General features: G+C 41.6%; 1 protein-coding gene across 1 annotated transcript; it reads right to left on the reverse strand.

The window, feature by feature from the left end:
• Window positions 1-1501: 1501 nt before the first annotated feature.
• On the reverse strand, window positions 1502-20274 carry LOC119891874 (protein HIRA). The gene is given in 26 exon segments (XM_038703831.1): window positions 1502-3457; window positions 5679-5767; window positions 6941-7104; window positions 7214-7336; window positions 7483-7588; window positions 8498-8556; window positions 8914-9075; window positions 9235-9383; window positions 9676-9783; window positions 10086-10305; window positions 10393-10536; window positions 10714-10772; window positions 10774-10915; window positions 11480-11565; window positions 12077-12298; window positions 13082-13187; window positions 14430-14500; window positions 15018-15131; window positions 15225-15392; window positions 15541-15701; window positions 16236-16331; window positions 16680-16774; window positions 16989-17079; window positions 18130-18240; window positions 18620-18682; window positions 20238-20274. Coding segments are annotated over 26 exon segments (3063 nt in total). The 3' UTR covers window positions 1502-3340.
• Window positions 20275-20629: the final 355 nt, after the last annotated feature.

The following is a 20629-nucleotide window of genomic DNA, read 5'->3' on the forward strand; positions in this document are numbered from 1 at the left end:
ATCATCAATTAACATAGGTCAACTTTCTTTGTGTAAAATAATGTGTGTTTTATATGTCTTTAACAGAAAGTGTGAATGTTATATAGGCCTAAGTCTGCAAAAGTATAGTTCCTTTCAATTTCAGTTTGTCTATATAGTGGAAGTGGAGTTAAAGTAGTTGATTGTATAAGACCCAGTAAAACCAAAGAGAATGACTAGTTCACTTGTGAAAAGCAATTTTATGAAGTTAGAACAGATAATAGAGCAGAGGATGCCTGACATCTAAAATAATTTGAACCATATAAAAACACTGGTTAGCAGTAAAGTAATTACTATGAGGTAGCCTAGGCTTTTACTTGACATACAGTGGGTTAATATGACTTATTTTACAATGTGTTACAACTACCCCTTTGGAACTAAGCTAGAGTCTGAAGGATACTGGACTTTGAGACCAACATGACATCCATATTTGAGAGTTTGAAACCATCTGATTACGATATCTCGACTGATTTTCCTTTCATTTTTAATAAGGTTGCCCTAAATGTTAAAGAACTGTTACCAGGAAATAAATATATAATGAACTGAAATATTTTAACTGTTGTGTTTTGTAAAACACTTTGAGCTGCACTTGTGCATGAAAGGTGCTATGTAAAGTTGTTTATGTTCACTGTTGTCAGTGCTGTCCAGCAGACAAACTATATAATGGGGAAATTGCATCTCAATAACAAACATATCTTTGCGGTCTCTGTACTGGAATAAGGTAATATTTGCTAATATATTCACTCGGCAGCCATGAACATACTTTGTTTTTTCCAACATAAAAACAATTCTCTTTAACAAGGCATTCAGCCAGCATTTGCCGTCTCTCATTCACCTACACAGTGATGACACAGGAAATGACCAAAACCCAACTGTTCCTCATTTGTTTATTTTTCCACTTTCTATTTTCAAAAACAAAATTTCCACTCCTCCCGCCCATTTTTTTTTCTTATAGAAAACTGAAACAAAAAAAAAATTGCCTTGTACAAACATTTATAAATGACTAACAGCAAAAACAAAACAAGAAATGAAACAAAGAAAGAAATGCTGTACAGATTAGTAAAGAAAGAGGATTAATTCTTCCTCTGGACTCGTCTCTGTCGGCCTCAGTGCTGCTCTCCACTCTGTGCAGGGAAATACAGCAGTAAACAAGCTTTAACGCTCACACTCTCCTTTTATAGGAACACAATGAATTGGCAGAGGAGTACATTGCTGCTGCTGCTGCTGCTGCTGCTGCAGCTGTAGACAATAAGGCTAAACAGGAGTACTTTTTCTGGAAGTGAAGTTCATTGAGGTGATTTTGAGTTTCATGACCTTTGGGCCCTTAAAACCTGTAAAAATGTCAAGTTAATGGGTGCCCCCCCTCCCCCAGTCTGAAAAACTGATGTCTTTGCAGTGGTTTTTGCCCAGCAACAGAGATAAACATAAGCAAGTCAGGTGAATCTGGTTATTTACAAAAGAGACAAAAAGTGAAACAGACCAAATATATATATATTTTATATATTTATATATATATATATATATCATTTCTCCACTGGTCCTCTGATCACAGCCTGGTCTGATGAAATGTTCACATAATTTCAAGAATAAGACGATCCTACAATCGCACGTTTAACAAACCACAAAACATTTTTGTCAGATTTAATGCGTAAAAAAAAGCTGCTGTGAGCAGAGTTGATGGTTTGTCAAACTATAACAAATAAGAGAGAATTTTGTCTTTGATCACCTCAGAGGCCTGTTTGATGCACATAATATTACCTTGAAGACCAGTAGGATATACAGAAGCCCAGCACGGCTGCTACGGATATTTACAATACACGTGTTTGGATGTGACTGGGGCACAAGTTTACAGTAAAAGAGGTCGAAAAGGTCTCAGAGTCTCATATCAGAGTATTTAGAAGAAAATAATTCTGCTTTTCTGCCTTTCTGAGTGTTTTCTTGAACACCTGCAGAGAGACAGGAGACAATAGGATATAGAGTAAATAGGATATAATCTGTGATGTCATGATGAAGGTTAAGACCTGCCTGAAAACGGAGTTGGCTTCTAAATTAATTCACAATACAAACGTGACTTTTTAAGTACACACATTATTTTAAGTCCTTGGTTGACAAAACAGCTTCAAAATATTTGATGGTCTAGATGTTAGAGGTGCTGATGAAGATCAGGTAAAAAAATGGATTCGTTTTGAATCTTAATTGGTAACAAAAACATCAGTAGAAATGGCGTCAGGTATCGACAGCTTGTAGTGATGTCTAAAATAGTTGCAGATCAAGATGTGACTCACCCACACTAGTGCACAAGGTGCTCCTGCGTTGCGATAACCTGATAATCCGACTTAAGTGCCATTTCGTTTTCTTACTTATTAATTATTTATTTGGCTTTGTGTGCATGTTGGCTGAGTCGTTTGTTTGTTTGTTTAAATTCAGTCACAATATAAATTCGGCTGCTGTGCTTCTCATAATATCTGAACTGCTTTAAAAGCTCTTTGAATTGCATGTGAATGCTTTAGCAGGTTAGAATTACCTCCAAGTTGACTTAAATATCTGAAATCCCTTTTGTCTCCATTTCCCAGAGGTTCATCCTAATTTCCAGCAGTGGTCTATATTTTAATAATCTTTGTCGCTGTGACTTCACATTTTGGTATTGGCACTGCTGCTTTTGAAGACAGCCAGTGCACTCAGATTCAGCCTTTATAACCTGGTTGAACCTCTCTGGAGTTCCATGATTCCTCTCACCTTGCAGACACAGGTTTGTGGTTATTTCTACACTTGAAGGCAACACTTTGGTACAAGCATATTGCTCATTTACACCCATTCGGATTCATATTTTTCTTTTACGAGCATCTCACCCCTGCCTGTTTCTCTCTGAGGAGGAAAAGACTCAATGGGACACACTGCTGCTGAAGCCGCATGGGGCAGGAATCAAACCTGCGACCTTTCTATCACTGTCTCTCTTAAGTTAATCTTTTTAAGTCCATGATTAGGAGTACAGGACAGAGGTGCATAGGTCAAAAACACATTTAGCAGAGGAGAAAAAGAAAAGACAACTGTTCAAACTAAGATTGTGATTAGAAAAAAAACTGAGCACCCACTCATTCCCAGTGGGCGACAGCACTGAAAAGTCCCCGAGCTTGAAAAGCTGCAGACCGGCTGTTATTAAAGGCTGTTATCACAAAACACCAGGGTGGGGTTTTCAGCCAGAACTGCATATCAAGCTTCCCAGTCAGCGTTTACCAGAACCGGGACAAGCCAAACAGGTTTCATGATGAGTCCATGTGTTTGTGTCAGTCTGTGTGTCTCCGTGTACGTCTATAGCCGTGTGTTATTTGTTACGCAGCAGCTCCAGCTGGTCCTGGTATTCAGTGAACAGTCTCTGGAACCGCAGGTTTTCACCGATGACGGGTAAAACCTCCTGCAGTAGCTCCCGCTTACGTAGACCCTGAACACACAAAACGAAGAAGACAAATAGTTAGCAACAAATATGCACAAGTTATGTGTAGGGTATCGACAACCAGGTCCAAGTTGGAATCTGTACTGGGGTTGGGCTATCTTTATTTTCATATCGTCTAATCATGGCTACTTGAGATCAACGATTGGCGATCTGATCGCCAAGGGGCGGTTTTGTGCCAGTGAAAGGCCTGCATGGAAGAAAAAGCTTATTAGCTTTGTAAATGCACAGTACAGTGTTTCCCACATAATTACTGTGCAACTCTGCCGTCGCACATGGGTGGGGGGTGCAGTCGATATTGAACAGCAGCTATGTATAGCGTGCTAACCTCGACAACCCAGCTGTATTCTAACGTAAACATAGCTATACTTATTAGCCAGGCTCCTTACATGCCTGCTTATAACTTATTTGGTGGTGGTGTGTCTCCGAAATTGACAGCGTTGTGTTAAGAAAATAGATAGACTGACTTCCTAGAGTTAACTTAATGCATTAGTTTTTCTATAAACACACGGCTCCGTTTCCGTTTGTGAGAGGGAGCGAGCAAAGGGAGGTGCTGAGTGAATCTATGCAGTGCGGGCAGCTTCACAATGAATTATGATTTAATTATTCTATTTATTATGGCTGTCAGAGTTGATGTTGAGGTGTGTTGTGTTGCCACAAATAAATCAGTGAATGGGAAACACTGCAGTGGGGTACGGATTCTAGAGACTTTTTATGTCATCTTAGTTCTGCTAGTGAGTTAGTTAATATTGACGCATGAAAAACCAATCGCTGATCATCCCCTTCAATCGTCAACAGCGTTTACAGTACATGGAAGCTGCACTTGTCTGCCAGGACCTCCTACGCTGACCTAACGTCATGTCATTTGTTACGCAGTACATCAACGAAGCACGCGAGGAGAGAGTACTTCTGTTCTGTTCTGCAAGAGAGGAAGCAGCTCCAATATGACGAAGCGTTTACTTCAACACGCCATGAATCTGAAGGAAGTCACCGTGTTCAACGTGTCGCGCTCTCCCAGCTACAGTGACGCCCCAGATACAGGTAACACCAACAATACCAACGTCTCTCAATTTTTTATTTTTAGATAGGAGTCCCCAGAGACACGCCTCTGGTACAGAAACTCCTTTCACTTTAGCCATAAAGGGGAAGAAGAGCAAGGACAAAGTAGATGAATGTCACAGAGCTGTGACAAGATTTGTAGTGAAGGGGCTCGAACCAGAACTGAGATTCAATAAGAACCGGATCTGATAAGTAGAATCAGAGTCAATAAAATTGACACGACACTCAACCCTAGTTAAGTGCTAGCCCAGGCTAAGTCATTAGCTATTAGCTTTGTTTGCACAGGTCTAAACAGTGTTCACAAAACGACGGACCAGTGACATGTAAACAGCCGGGAAATGATTAGATGCCTAATACGAGTCAGCATTTCTTGCAGTAGGTGTAAGAATGAGGTAGTGCAGAATTATTTGATTAATTGATCAACATCAAGTTAATAAATAACAATTTTGATAATCAATGAATTGTTTAGTAATTATTCTTTAGTTGCCAAATAATTTCTTCTTTCAGACTCTCCAATGGGAGGATTTTCTGCTTTCTTCGATAGCGTTTCGATGTAAATTGAATATCTTCGAAATCTGAACAGATGGTTGGACAAAAAAAAAAAAAAACAAGACAAAGAAGATGTCATTTCAGGATTTGGGAATCGCGATGGTCTTTATCACTATTTTCTGATGTTTTATAGAAAAATAGATGATTTCTGTTGATGAAGATGAAGTCAGTTGCTCGCCAAAGTAAATCTCTCAGCTCCAACAGAGCGATACCTCTTCTCTAGTTAAACGAGCTGATCGCATTCATGTCATATCAATAATTTAAGATTTTAAACTACAGCAGCTACAGCTACTATTTTTAAAAGTGTAAATAATAAACATTAAGGTAAGTGTAAGGATCTGTGTCAGCAGATATTAATGAAGTTTGATCGGGACATTGCTATATATGCGTACATCAGATTAGAGAGTACAGGTGCTAATGACTGTCGATCAAATTTAAATTTAGAGATCAGAGACAGAGCAATGGGAGAGAAAACAGCTGTTGACAGATGGAAGAAAAAGACATTTGATTTGTATATGTGTGGAAGGCAAACTATCTGAGAACAATCTGGACATTTGTAAGTGTAGATGAAACAAATCCAACTAGCAGAGTGTTGTTGTCGTACCAGAGTGTTGGGCTCCCAGGCTGTACTCGCTGATTTGTGGACGGGGCCCAGCAGCTCCTTACAGAGTTCTCTGAGTCGATACTCTGAGCCTGAAGGGACACACACAAACATATGCAAGATGATGAAAGATGGGAGATGTTTGCTAACCCCCTTCACTTTACCAGCAGTTTCAACAGACAAACTTTTCATGGTCTTAAGAAGCTGCGGTGTTTATTAACCAACACTGTAACATACACTGTACATTTATCGCCAGACTGACAACTTCCTGCTAATCTCTTACTCTGCTTGCTTTCACTGTCACTTAGCGCAGCTTGCTAGGTTTTGTTTGTCGTCTGCACGGCTGCATCTCCCACAGGGAGCATTTCAGAATCAGAGCGTTTTGCCTGCCTGATTTTGCTGACATGTTTAGATTTTGTTGATCTGGTAATCAGTCAGTGCTTTTTGCGCTTCTTCTGTGATTAAGTAGGCAATGTACATAAATGGTTCATTTTTGTCTGTTTTAACTGTGTTTTCGTTCGATTTATGATCGGGAGTATGCACAGTGTTTTATTTTGAAAATTGACTGGGTATATGCCGTTCTGTGTCTGACTTCCTGCCCACTTTGATGTGCTCTATGCAGCTCGATGCAGCTTCCATCCAAAACATGACATGTGTATTCTACAGGAGCTGAGCCGAGACCTTCATCTGGCACACTTCAGGGACTCACTGCGTCTGATGGACTCCCAAGCATTGACTAGAAGTGCCGCGACCAGCTCCGGCAGCAGTTGCGTAGCGGACACATGCGGACTCGTGGACTTTGCTGTCTACTCTGGACTGTAGCAGCAGGAGGGTGCACCCGCAGTCAAATTGGCCCCTTGGCTGTAAGTTTAGGAAGCGCTTGATTTGATATGCAGCAGCGGTTTCCATTTTAAACGGCGATATCGCCATCGATCGTGTTCATTTAATTGTGTGAAGCTAAAATCGTAATTGCGATCAATATTCGATTAATTGTGCAGCCCTAACGCTTGCTCTCTTACCCTCAGCCACACACTACAACTACACATTACGCACTGCCCTATTCATTAAAGTAGCTATGCTGCTCTTATAACAGCACCTTTTAAGTGGATGTCCTTTGAAGAATGAGGAGAGGGAGCTAGCCACCTGAATTAAGGTGCTCTAATAGTGCACGAGTGAAAATCATTAGTAACTCGCTGATAATATCAGTGAGATTAATGATAGGGTGACATTTTAGCAGTTGCACCACTGCATTGATAGTTTAGTACCTTCATTGACAAGGAATCGGGCGTAGATGAGCAGCCAGTAGCGATACTCCTGTGCCGACTGCAGAGTCAGAGCAGATGCCAGCTGATTCTCCAGGAAGGCCAAGGTCATGCTCTGCTGCAGGTGGTGAGGGGTGGAGGACAGGCGGGACGCCAGCCGACCAGCACTGTGGGGACCAGAGAGACCTTTTCTTTACTTCCTTTTTACATTATATCTGGAGTAAGAGACACTGGTGTTAAGCATAGGTGTTAAGAGATTAAATATTACTGTCGTACTTCAGGTTGCGTCCCTGCATGACAGCCAGCGGCCCTGAGGACACAGGTGCATCTTGGGTAGGTAGGCAGCTTCTGAAGTCAGCACACTGGACCAGAGAGTCTCCTTTATCTGCTATCAGAGTCCTGCCAGAGACAGATTCTTAATTTAGTTTATAATGGAAATCATTCAGTCAGTGTCCTCACTTTAAGAACCAAACTCATCATCAGTGTTAAGAGCAGCAGCTGATGTGTTCTTGGTCATACTGTGTCTCCACCCTTTAGTTTCTCACCATGTCTCCAGTGAGGAGCTGAAGCAGTAGGACTTCCCATTGGAGAGTCCAATGACTGGAACTCCCTGCTGAGTCAGCAGAGACTGAGACACTGTGGTGTCAGCACCTACAAACACAAAGATGTTTGACTCGATTCATCCTGAAACATCTTCATGAGAGGATGAAATAAAAAAATCTTTTCAAGATCTTTTATTTTCTTCATGAAGAAAACAAGCCTGAGAAGAACATTCCAATAAACCAAGTGTTACTGTACTTTTAAATGAATAGTTCAACACTTTAGGAAATAAATAAAAATAAAAATATTTGCTTTGTTTCCCACGAGTGAGAGATGGATATCAATCTCATGCCTGTGTGTTTAGTACAGAGCTTGAGTCAGGATGTGGTTAGCCTAGCTTAGCACAGTGCACTGTGGGGGAAAACAGCCGGCCTGGTTCTGTCTAAAGATTATAAATGCACCTTCTTACAGCTCTAATCAACACGGTGAATATTGTTTATTTAACTCATAAAAAGGAGGGGTATGCGACTCTGGAGAAATCCAGCAACACGACAAATACCATGATATAGAACAAACAACGATACAGCGATACTCACAGCTCTCATGTCTTGGTGAACTAGAAAGTAAGCTGAATGTCCGTTGGCAAGTCATTAAACGCTACCTGACGCACAAATCATGGCTTGAATATTGTTGTGTGGCTCAGTCTGTTTGAGTTACAAACACCGTATTTTTTTTCTGCGCACACAGAGCGAACAGATAGCGGACCTTGACGAGGTATTCACTGAATTTGACAAAAGAAATGTATTACATTTAAATCTCATACCAACTTTTACTAAAATACAAAACAAATTCCTACTTTTAGGGGGAGTTATGTGCTGAAACTATTTCGTCTAATTTACTGACTCCAGTTGCAATCACGTAAGACTGATCTTCTCACCTTCTTCTAGAAAAGAAAGCAGATAAGTGCATTTCCCAAAATGTAGAACTATTCCTGTGTCATCACATGCTGCAGTGTCTCACCAGATAAAATGGTCAGCAGAGACTCGTTCTTCACCAGAGCCTTCTGTTTCTGAACATCCCTGCACATACACAAAATCAACAAACCGTTTTAATGACAGATAATGTCAGCAAACACTTTATTGCGCTTGTATAATTCAACATATTTGACTGAAACTGCTACAGTACAGAAGGAAATCCGTCTGTAACAGAACATCTACATCAACATAAACCAATACATGTCTCAATATATCAATTTCTCTGTAATTTAAGTAATTTGAACCACAATTCTTACAAATAAATGTGTTTGCAATCAGTCTACCTGTGTGGGAAATATAAAATAAAAATATACAAACTCAAAAACAACCCTGGAAACATCCCTAAGAAATACAGATCAACTCCACCACATGACATTTCAAACTACATATATGACCACTGACCAGACCGACAGCGTCGCTCCAGCAGTCAGAACCATGACAAAGTGTGCAGAGCAGTGCAGAGCCGACACAGGCGTGGCCAACTGAATGGCCGGAAGAAGCCGCCGCCCACAGCAAGAGAACACTGACAACATCCTGTCCTGACAGGCGACGGCGAGGACGTCGCTAAGGAAGAGGAAGAGCGGGAACAACTCATTTACTGTTGTTGATGCATTTATTTTTATACACATCTCTAAACTTGAACTTGAATTGATGATATGAAATGTAAATAAATTGAAGCATAAAAGACAAGCTGCAACACATCATCTCAGCTGAGCGTCCTACCTGCTCCCTGCAGCAGTGAGCACTGAGCTGGGCAGCAGTGTGTTCCAGTCTCGTCCGTCTCTGGAGCATCGCAGCTGGCTGAGCTTCGAACCCGCTACAACAGACACCTCGTTCTCCACCTCCAGGAACATTGACGGGTCCATGCTCACCTACACACAAACATATTTTTATAGTTTTTTAGGGTTGTAAGAAACAAGTCTTCAATGACTGATAATGAGGTCTATAATAAAATCAATGTATGTTCACATCTAAAAATTTAGATCCGAAAATCTGGAACCTTACCGTAACCTTAGCCATCACAACTAAAATGCTGACCATAACCCTGTCCTTAACCTAACAGCCCCTTGAAGTTGTGAGGACCAAAATGTCCTCACTCTGTTGGTTCAAATCTTGTTCCGGGTGTGTAGGAAGTACAAGTACCCACACAGTCAGTGTTTTTACCTGCAGACTGAAGGCCTTCTTTATATTTGGTGTTGGTAGTTTGAGAGCAGCTACAGGAACTGAAGGAGCTGCCACCCTACTGGGCTCCCGCTCTGCTGGAGGGGTTATCTGACAGGAAGAGGAAGGACAGGAACACTAATTTAACTCTCTAATGCGCCACATTTATTCCAATAACATCGGCACAAAAGGAGATTTTACAAGATCTTTTTAACACTACTGTTTACTGCAACTTTTAAAATACTGTATGGTATGAAATGAAGAGGCTTTGACTGACTATCTGTAACTACAGAGTTAATAAATATCTAAATATGTAAAATGTTTTTTTGACAAGGAATGAAGGGCCACGGAGAACTCCATCTATCCACGGAGAACTCCATCTATCCATTCATCTTTTCCCTCCATCTCACTACCTGAGTGAAGGGTTGGGTGATGGGAGTGACAATCTTGTCTTTCCTCGGCCGTCCCTTCTTCCTCTTCTCCACCACCTCTCCTCCATCCATCAGCAGCTCGGGTTTCCTCTTGCTGAACGACAGGTTTTTGTTGATGGCGGCCATCTTGTCCTCGCTGTCGCTGCTGGTCTCTTCTTTTGTTTTTACATCTTTCAGGGCGGAGATGCCTTCTTTGGGCCTGCTGGATGAACAGAAAATTCTAAATGAATTTTAGGGACAGTGCTGGAGCTTTGGAACTTATCTACTTCACTTCCATTGAGTCAATCACCTGTCGAGAGGCATGATTCCAGCGGTGGAGGAGAGGACGACTGTTACCCCCGGTGTGGCCTTTGACCTCTCTGTGAACCTGGAGTCCAGAGCTTTCATTGGCTCGATCTTGGAGGCAGAAGTGAGCAGCAGACACGACTTCACACTGGAACATAAGGAAACCAGACAATAAGAAAGAGACGAGGGGGAGGGAGCGGGAAGATCAAGGGCGATGGCTGAAGGGTAAAAGAAGAAAAATGAAGAGGAGGAAGGGGGCAGAGTGGGAGTGTTCGGAGAGAGATATCTGGTTAGGAAGTAAAAAACATTTTCTTTCAGGTTGTACCCATCCTTGTTGTCCTCCAGGCCCTTGCCGGCACTGCTGGCTGGAGGCGAGGTGAGCATGAAGGTCGTGGCTGGGCTTAAGCCCCAGAGAAGAGGCTTGTCCTGGGCTGGAGTCTGAGCTGAGCTGAGGGGTGAGCTGGTTGGACATGGAGGAGCCTGAGGGCAGGATGGGAGCGCTGTTGAACAGAGCCGGCGAGAAATCCCTGTAGAGAAAGATGGACAGTGGTCCACTGAATACAGAACTACTGCTTCTAGTGCTACTACTGCTGCTGCTGCCGCCAGGAACGCAAGTTGGGGGTTATTTTTGACTCAAGTAGAGGTCTTCACAAGTCCTCTCGGTTTCTAGTAGGGAATCAGATATTGTAGGATCCGGTCTTGGGTCTGTGATCCAGTCTCTCTCAGCTCTGATCAAATGATGCACCGTCATCACCAAGACAAACTTGCTTTTTTTAGGCAGAGCATATGCTGCTCACTTCCATCTGCCTCTGACCACAACTGTAACCTCAGATCTACAGATGATGCCCTGAAACCAATTTTTTTTTTTTATTCTTGGATGTGTGTAATTTACCCTAAAAATTCAGCTTTAATTATCTTGTTTTTTATACTATCAAACTCATGTTGGAAGAAATATCATATATAATATATAACAATCTTCCAGCCACTATCTGTAGAATCTCAACATAATCTGCGAGGTGTTTGTGCCATCAGTCATCAGTTCAGCTCTCCACCAATGAAAATCAGAAATTGTGTGTTTCATGTTTTCCTACCCTGTGTCCAGCTGAGCGATACAGAGCGGTGTGATTCGTCTTCTGCCGTCTGCAGTTCTTGTCTCCACCTGCTTCTTCAGAAGGTTCTGAAAGACGACAAAATAACACATCCAGGAAGTTGAAGCTCCAAAAATATCATAAAAAGTATTTGCTTTGACAGCTTTTGAAAATGGAGCCCTGAAAAATTCAAAAGTAGAAAACATCATAAATATGTATTTAATACATCACTGATGTTTAACAGTGTACGGTTTCCAAGTTAGTGTACATCATTTGCTCTCCTCTATTTGACTTGAATTGTTTTATATACACTGTATCTATTCTCTGGAGCTATTGTCTGTATATCTAAATATAATCAGTTAATAGTTTCTAGATATTGTTTTTTGTCTTGTAGGGTCTGAACTCAGTTCTGAACTCAGTTCTGTCACTTTATATCTTCCTGAAAGGAAATTAAAGTAATTTTAAGAGTAAATATGTGCATAAAAACCACACACAAATGAACAATGATTAATTATCAAACGCATCAGAATTCAGTGTTAGTCTTGAAAGACAGCGGTTAACACTTTGCGCTGCTTGTTGGATATTATATCAGTGTCCCACCTTCCTGATGTCCTCCAGAGACTCTCCGTTCATCATACTGTTGAGTTTGGGAGCTGAGGATTCTGGCCCGACGCTGCCCGGTCCTGAGTTGGCCTGGGCCGAGTTCTGTCTCTCCTGCTGGTATTTGAGCATCTCAGGGTTCTCGATGATGGTGGTGGAAAGCTGAGCCTCAGTGCTGGTTATAGCCAGACTCTTACCGTAGATGTTCTGGTGGATGCTGTTCTGCATGTCAGAGTAAGAGAGAGAAGTTTGATGTGGGTGCGTAATGTAGAACGATGAAAGGAAGGACAACAAGAACAAAAAAAAAAAAAAAGAAGACAGAAACCCCAGAAAAAAAAAAAGGTATAAAGAAAAGCTAGAGTAACAAGGTCATGAGTGTAAACACGCTCTTAAACTTACTAATAATTTAATTCTCAATTTTTATTTAATTTTCTTTTGTTTGAAGCAGAGCAAAAAAAAAAACCCTGTTGTTTAGTTGTATCTTTTTTATTGGGTGACACTGACCAATCACAAGCCACTAGGGCTTGTAAACATAAAATCTCATGACTTCGGTTTTAACAACTTGTTGCTACGACTTGTCCTCCTTTTCCCTTCAGCTTTTCACAATAAGTAAAACAGCTAAAAAAGTACAGGCTTTCTAAGCTTTTAAGCACGAGAAAGTACTGGATAACAGAGGTTAATATTTGTCAATTCATATAAATAACCCCTTGTGTCTGGTCACTAACACAATGCTATGTTGTTTTCTTGGAAGAAGACAGAGATATGCAGAGATATGTTTAGGCATAATCAAGAAGCCCCAATGTTCTTAATGAACAATAAGGTTTTTCAAACTGGCAAAATTTAAAAAAAGAAAAGAAATGCCTGACTCGAGGTTAATGACAGTGAAGAGTGAAAACAGGATCTAGTTTTAGTCTACGAGTAATTTGTTTTGGTTTATGGAGTTCAATAACTGGTCTTCTGTTCAGAATTTTACTTGCAGATGTGATTCCATGCTGTGTGTCTAACCTTCTCCTCCTCGTTCAGCGGGTCCCCCAGTTCATCCAGTGAAAAGTCCAGGTAGGCCACAGTGCCATCCATCGAACACACCAACATCCCCAGACCTGTCAGAGTCCTGACACACACACACACACACACACACATTTAACTTAGAGATGTGGAGGGTGTAACAGTGGTCTTATAATCCTGTTCATTAGTGTAAAACCATGGATAACAGAGTATGGAATAGAACTGGACAAAGAGTGGCAGAGTCTGCCTCCTCCCAGTGGCCAACTGTTGCACTGCAACAAAAACTCCCCTGAAGTTAAAACAAAGATATTTCTCCATAGACTGTGCAGGGCTCGACAACAATGGTGGTCCGATGGCCCGGGGGCAGTAAAAAGTAACAAGACAGTTGAACTCGCAACTCACTGGCCCGCAATAACATTAGTATTTAAAATAAACAAATTATAAACTCAACATCCTGCAGTTGCTTTGCAGCTCATGGCGCACACCGTTGTACAATCCAGATTTGTGGTTACGTGATGAGTGTTATTTCTCTAATCTCAGCGGCAACCTCTGGGTCCTAAAGTCAAACAGAAGACGGAACTTAAAACTGCATTCTCTCTAACGGCCAGCAGGGGGCGAGTCCGCTGGTTGCAAAAAGAAGTCCAGTTCCCTTAGAAATAATGGTAAAATGTTGCTACTTCTCAGCTGAATTATTACCTCAATAAACACTTTCATAATGAGTTTATGGTCTCAGCCGCATTTATGGTCCTATTTAGGGGGAAATAGACGATAATGTAGCATATGCTTTCGGGCGGGACTACCTTGTGATTGACAGGTCGCTACCGTGGCGACCTGCTCTGTGTACATTTTTTTTTTTATTAAATGTCTGTCAGCAGGAGAGAAAGCTGTGATTACATTTTAGTTTAGTTTTTTAGATCCAGGATGTATTTAATAACCATTTAAACATGTTAATAGTATAACATAACTTATAAGTATTTGGTTTTGTTGTAACACTGATATATCACTTTTGGATGGGGGGCCAGTAAAAATTGTCTTCGGGCCAGTAAGCTTCAAACCAACTGAACCAGTGGGGCCAGTTGCAAAAAAGTTTAACATTGAGCCCTGCTGTGATTATAAAAATACTAGACATTTGTAAGACCTGCTAACAGAATTCCTGGAACTGCAAACAGGTATTACTCTTTTTAGTAAGCCATGAACTATGAAAATAATATATTTTAAACATTCTCGAACTTGAAGGATCAATTATCAAGTGAGTTGTCGTCTCAGTCTTCGATAAAGGCCGGCAAGCTCAGGGAGGCAGACACTAATGCACACTGGGTAGGCCATATAACGCCAGTGTGAAACTCACCAGGAAATGTCCATAATCGATTTATCGAACAGATCATGGATGACCACAAGGGGGCGCTTTAGAGAGGTCAGCTGAAGAGGAGAAATGGACAGACAATGTTAGTTTTGTTAGGATCCCTTCATACGCCTTTCCTCACTAACAGTAATTAAAATGGGGTTAAGGAGTTTCAAGTAGTCATTTAAAAACAATTCGACATTAAAACAAGTTACACAAATTGATGGGTGGCTTTAATGAAACCACCAACGGCAAAAACATTGGCAGCTTGCCAGGTGTTTGTTCCTGCTACCTCGCTTTAGTAATCACAATGACATAAGAACCTGCATCGGTTTAGGGTTTCAGTTTTGTCTCTCTGAATATTAAACTAATCACTCAAGACAAAGTAGAAAGTAATTATATTTACTGAGATGGATTATCTCCGTGGAAGCTGTTCATACTCAAGAGAACAAACAACAGATACAAGCATCACGAACAACCCAATTCAGCTGTGTTCAATTGTGCAACTTGACTGAGGAACCCACATCACCAGGACTGACTTATCTGTACTACTGTTCTCTTTACACTTTGAAACAAACTAAAGCGTGAACTGACCCAGACGGAGAGCGAACGGTCTTTGCTGCCGACAGCACAGCAGCAGTACGGACAGCCGGGTTTTGGAGAGCTGCCGTTCTTCTGCTTCTTCTTAAAGATCTTTGGGTTGAATTTCTGCAGAGAAAGAAAGCCGATCCATCAGTAGGCAGCCAGATTTTGGGTGAAGTATACATTTAAAGGCTGAACATGTGGCTGAAACCTCCTTACCACCACAGTGACAGCTTTACGGTGGCCCACGAAGTCCATATTAGTCTTCCAGCCATCTCTCTCCACGATCTGAGCGGTGGGACCGGAGTTGTTCATGGCGTGGGCCGACACCAGGTACTGACCGTCTGGAGACCACGACAGACGCAGGACGTGGGTTGTCCCGCCGCACTGCAACACATACAATAAGGACATGTGACAAATCAAAGGAAAAACTTGAATAAATGAGTGAGAACACATAACGAATGGAGATGCTTCCTTGCCAACAATGACAACGTCACCACAGCATCATCAAACGCAGCTGACAGTGTTTCTGTACCTCGCTGAAGGGTTTAGTGATGTTGGCGTCCATCTGCCAGTCCACCGTCCTCCACACTTTGAGGCTGTGGTCGTCGGCCTGGGAGGCGATGTATTTCCCCACTGGATCCCACGTCAGACCTTTAACTAACCCAGTGTGTCCTCGCAGACATGTCACCATCTCTGGAGAGACACAAAGAAGACAGAGACATGATGACGAGCTGAAAAGAGAAACATCTTCCTGCTCTATCAACAGGTTACCTTACTGGATAGTGCTTAATGGCAAAGAGGACAGTTATGGTCTTGCTCTTAAGAAATAACACTATATTGGCGCTGAAATGTTTAATCAATGAATTAATCGTTAGCACAACTACCAAACATTCCCAAACTCCAGCTTCTCAAATATGAGCAATCCCTCTTTGTTCTCCGCTCTGTTCATGCTAAGCTAAGCGGTTGCTAGCACTAGCTTCATATTTAGCATACAAACACAAGATTGTATCGATCTCATCCAACTCTCAACAAGATAATAAATAAGGTTATTACCCACAGGTATTCCTTTGACAACGGAGCTTTACTGCAAAGTTTCTTTTAAATTATGATGAATGAAATGACACGTGGTCAAGTGCAGCAGCAGCATGTTTGTGTTGAATTCCATTCTGTTTTTGTTTCAGCTGCGATGCTGCAGACAGGTTGAGCTCTGGTTTCCGTGTCTCCTACCTGGAAATTTGCGAGCGTTCCAGATGACAATGGTATTGTCCACGCTGCAGGAGGCCAGCCACACGTCATGAGGAGACCACGCCACGTCCATCACATCTATAAACAAAAACACACACACACAGAAATCACTGCCTGAGTCTAGAGATGTGTTACTAGTTAAAAGGTTCCCTGTGGCGTTTTAGACCTCTAGCAGAGCTAGAGCGCTGTTCTCTCCCCGTTTTGTTTATCTCGTGCACGCACTTGAGGATGCACGAACACGCAGATACATATTCCTGCCAACGGTTTCACACTGTTCCACTGATCTAAAAGGTGGTAACACGCCAAGATATGCTACAACGCAAAACAAAGGCAGAGCAGAAGAAGATGGCGAGCTAGTAGACATGAAAGCAAACAATGCTTGATTTTAGAAGTGTGTGTGTGTGTGTGTGTGTGTGTGTGTCTTACCTCCAGTGTGGTTCCTCAGGATGGTGACACACCTCCACTGCTCAACGTTGGCCAGCTTACTGCTCGACCCGAACACTGTGCTCGGACCAATGAATCTATCAACACACACGTTTTCAAAATCAATCAGCACCACCCACCAGTAATAGGTTCACAAACAGCACAAACCTTAAAGATTTCATTCGAATTTAGAACATTATCTGTGGAAATTGATCTAAAAACACAACATTACTGTCTATATCACCAAGACTGGACTTTAACAACAAATACATCATGTGTATTTGCACATTTTATGTGCGTCTGTGTACATACGCAGCTCTCTTCCACACCATGACCAGCTTGTCGTCCCCTCCTGATGCCAGGTACAGCCCGTTGTTGGACCAGCGCACACAGTTCACACACGCTGCAGAGACAAACACACACTTCTGCTGACTCAAGTTATAAATATAACTCGTATGGATTTGTGCTGAGCAGGCTGTCTGTTATGGTGGGCATTAATAGTACCGTCAAGATGTTCCTATTATTAAACCTGGAAGCTTGTACATTAATTTGGTCCTCTCACTATGCCCTTGTCAGTAGTTGTGCAGGACAGATGAAGTTATTTTAATCTGTTTGTCCAGGGAACACCATCACACGAGTACAAACACATTCTCCTGCAGCAGTTGTTGTCTGCGGAGAATAACTATTTCATCAGAGCAGGTCTCCTCCAACCTTTAAGCTGCTGGCTCTATAGACGTTGTCTCAATGCACACGGCAGCACTCCTGTAGTCATTTTACAGAACAGGTACATTCTCATCTGAGTAAATATGAATTGTTATGAATATGAATATATCCCCTCAAATTTTTGTGGTGTGTAGCGCTGCAGGTAAACAGTTTTTCTCTGGCACTCTTACAGAAATGTAATATTCATAAGAAGCGGCTCAAACCACACAAATCTTTCACTACGTCTATTTGTTATCTTCTGTTCATCTATAATTGATCAAGGCCACCAGTTTCACTATGAGATCCTGGGTCTCTTTACAGGCATAAAGAGCTGCTGTGGGCAGCTGGAAATAAAATACATCAATAAAACAATGCCATTTTCTTGTTGTATGTGTCTCATGGGTGTTCCATTGATTTTCTTATAGCATTCAGCCTGTAGGCAGCTTCTGTCTGTGCTGTGCTGGACGGCTGGTTATAAAGACAAGTAACGCCATAACATAAGTCAACATCTGCCTTCCTACTTAGCACAGGAATAGGCCGACTTCCACTGGCTGTTAACGGCAAATATTGGGGGGTTGCGAAATACTCCCCAAAACCCTCCAGCAGCTGTATGTGTGTGAATAACACAAGTTGAAAATTCACACACCTTTAGAAGCAACAGTATCCTAAAAGTACTTGGAGAGCTGTTCCCATGGGTGAATTGATCAACAAGGCTTATTTAGATCAAACTAATAGAGATAGGACTGGTTACCTAGGTGATTGTCCATCTGGCAAAGCATTTTGGGAATATTTTCATTCTTCTCGTCTTCCTCTCTGAGGACTGGCGCCATGTTCCAGATCATCACCTTGCCAGAATCCTCTCCTGAAAACAAATCCCTCATTAAAAGAATGCACAACTCATCCACATCTGACTTTATGTGTCGTGACAGAATGATAAGGACATCTTTGTGTTTTAATTTGAAAACCCCACCCGAGTAGTGACAGATGAGGAAACATTTTCTAGGCAGCAAAATAAATCTGTAGTCTGAGGCTGCAGGAGAACATTTAGCACGGTGTGATACAGAGTCAGAACTAGGTGTTTAAAAACACCAATGCTGTCAAATATCACCGACCCAGAAAGGCATCAAGCACTGGACAGACACCATCTAAATGTGGATCCTAACACAACATGTCAGCACAACATCACAGAACAGTGAAGCAGTTTCAGTGCCAGAGGATGGAAACAATGGTATTGGTCTTACCTTGCCCACCAGTTGCAAATTTTGTCCCATCAGGGTGGATGTCAACAGAAAATATAGGTTTGCCTGTAAAACAACACATAAATCAACATTTAATTATATTTAATTGAGTCATAGACATAGACCAACATATACCGTAAACTGAAATTGTAGATAAATAACCAATAATAATTGAAAACAGAAGAAAGAAAAGGGAGTTTTAAGGGAGAAAGATTATATGGAGCACATTTCCACAAGACACAGAATTTTAGCCTGATTGAACATTTCCTAATTGTTCTGTGATTTTCCACAGCTTAACATGCATCCTGTAGTTTTTCCTGTAATAAGATTTAGCTAAATTACACAATATTAAAAAACACATGTTCTTGTGTATGTTGTTATATAACTTACATTTACCTAACTACTGTAGGTTGCAGTGTTGCCACTGTAGGTGTCACAGTAAAAAAGAACATGAGAAGAATATTCATAAACCATTTATCAAGTTAATAATGCTCCTGGAGCTGTGGGATAAGTGGTTTCAGGAAGACCTAAAATGACCAATCAATGAAGCAAAAAAGATGAAGAAAAGAAAACTGGTCCCAACTTCTTAAATGTGAGGATTTGTTGCTTTTCTCTGTTTAACATGAATATAAATGGAGCATCTTTGAGTTTTGGAGTATTGGTCACACTGTCAACACATCTAAAGATGTCCCCTTCGGTTCTGAGTAACTGTGAAGAGCATGTCTCACTATGTAACTACTAAATGATTCATAGCTTCTTTGGGGGGTTCATCCTTTAATTTGAACATTTTACTCGTGCACACTGGAAAACGAAGTAAGCTCCTGCTAGTGAGTGTCACAGCGCATTAGTACTGAAAGCAATTTATCAACAAAAACACCAAAAATCTGCTGGTTGCAGCTTTTAAACTGTGATGATTTGCTTGCTGTCTCCATTTCATCCCACTGTAAATCAGTCAGTTATGGGCCGTTAGTTAAGATAAGGAGGTATCTGAACATATCACTTGCCCATTTGGATTTCTGGCACGTTGAGATTGTTATTTACAAATGTGCATGATGCTTCGCAGTCCAAACGACTAATCTTAGAAACAAATTACTTAACGTTAACTCTAATGACAGTAATCGTTGGCTTCACCCTATATTCAGGCCATTTCCCTAACGGTTAACTTTCCAAATTAACAGCTTTCACCAACACTTTTTCGTTTGCTCAACATCGAGGTTGTTCACTGTCCAAAACAAATGCTTGTTTGCTTAAATGTCGTTGTGGACTAAAACATCGAACAAGAAATCACTCTGAGACAATAACTTTGACATGGGTCATTTGGCAGGTAAGTTAGCCGTCAGGGTATCCGAGCTAGCCAGGGGGGCTAACTAGCTAGCTAGCTTCGGTTAGCAAACATTAATAACCTTACATTTGGAACAGCGAGGAGTGACACTGGGAATGACAAAAACGCCACATGTGTGTGCTGAGTTGTTGAATTAAGTCTGGTATGTGAGTGCATATTAAGTGACAACAAACAAGTCAAACAAGTGTCGACCACAATGATGCCTCCTTATCAATTCAATTCGCCCCCCTCCGACAACAAAAGCCCAACTTGGTCCAACAGATTCCTGCACAAGCTTACCGTTGTGGCTCACCCAGCTCGGCTTCAGCAGCTTCATTTTCAACCCAGTTATTTTAATCTCCTCGTATATTCCTCTTCAACAAAAAGGGCATCCAGCGACCCGTTCAGCTGAGGAACTAACGCTAACCCCCCTCCCTTTGTTTCAAACTCTGTTCGACACTTTGTTGTTTTTGTGATTCAACTCCATCTCTGCAGCAGCATCGCCGAGTCTCCGAGCCGAGCAGCGGCAGACAGGCGGCCCCGGACGACAGTCGAGGTTACACAGGGCAGCCCAGGAAGTGTTTCCGTTATTTTTTAACGCGGACAGGAACAGCGTGCAGTGCAGCTTTCACAATAATTCCTCAGGGTAGGAACTTTGCAGACCTCTTAAAGATATAGTAAAAGAAACTAGT

The sequence above is a fragment of the Micropterus salmoides genome, unplaced genomic scaffold, assembly GCF_014851395.1.
Source record: "Micropterus salmoides isolate LMB-PRFRI ecotype aquatic unplaced genomic scaffold, ASM1485139v1 Ms_hic_scaffold_7, whole genome shotgun sequence".
Classification (NCBI taxonomy): Eukaryota; Metazoa; Chordata; class Actinopteri; order Centrarchiformes; family Centrarchidae; genus Micropterus; species Micropterus salmoides.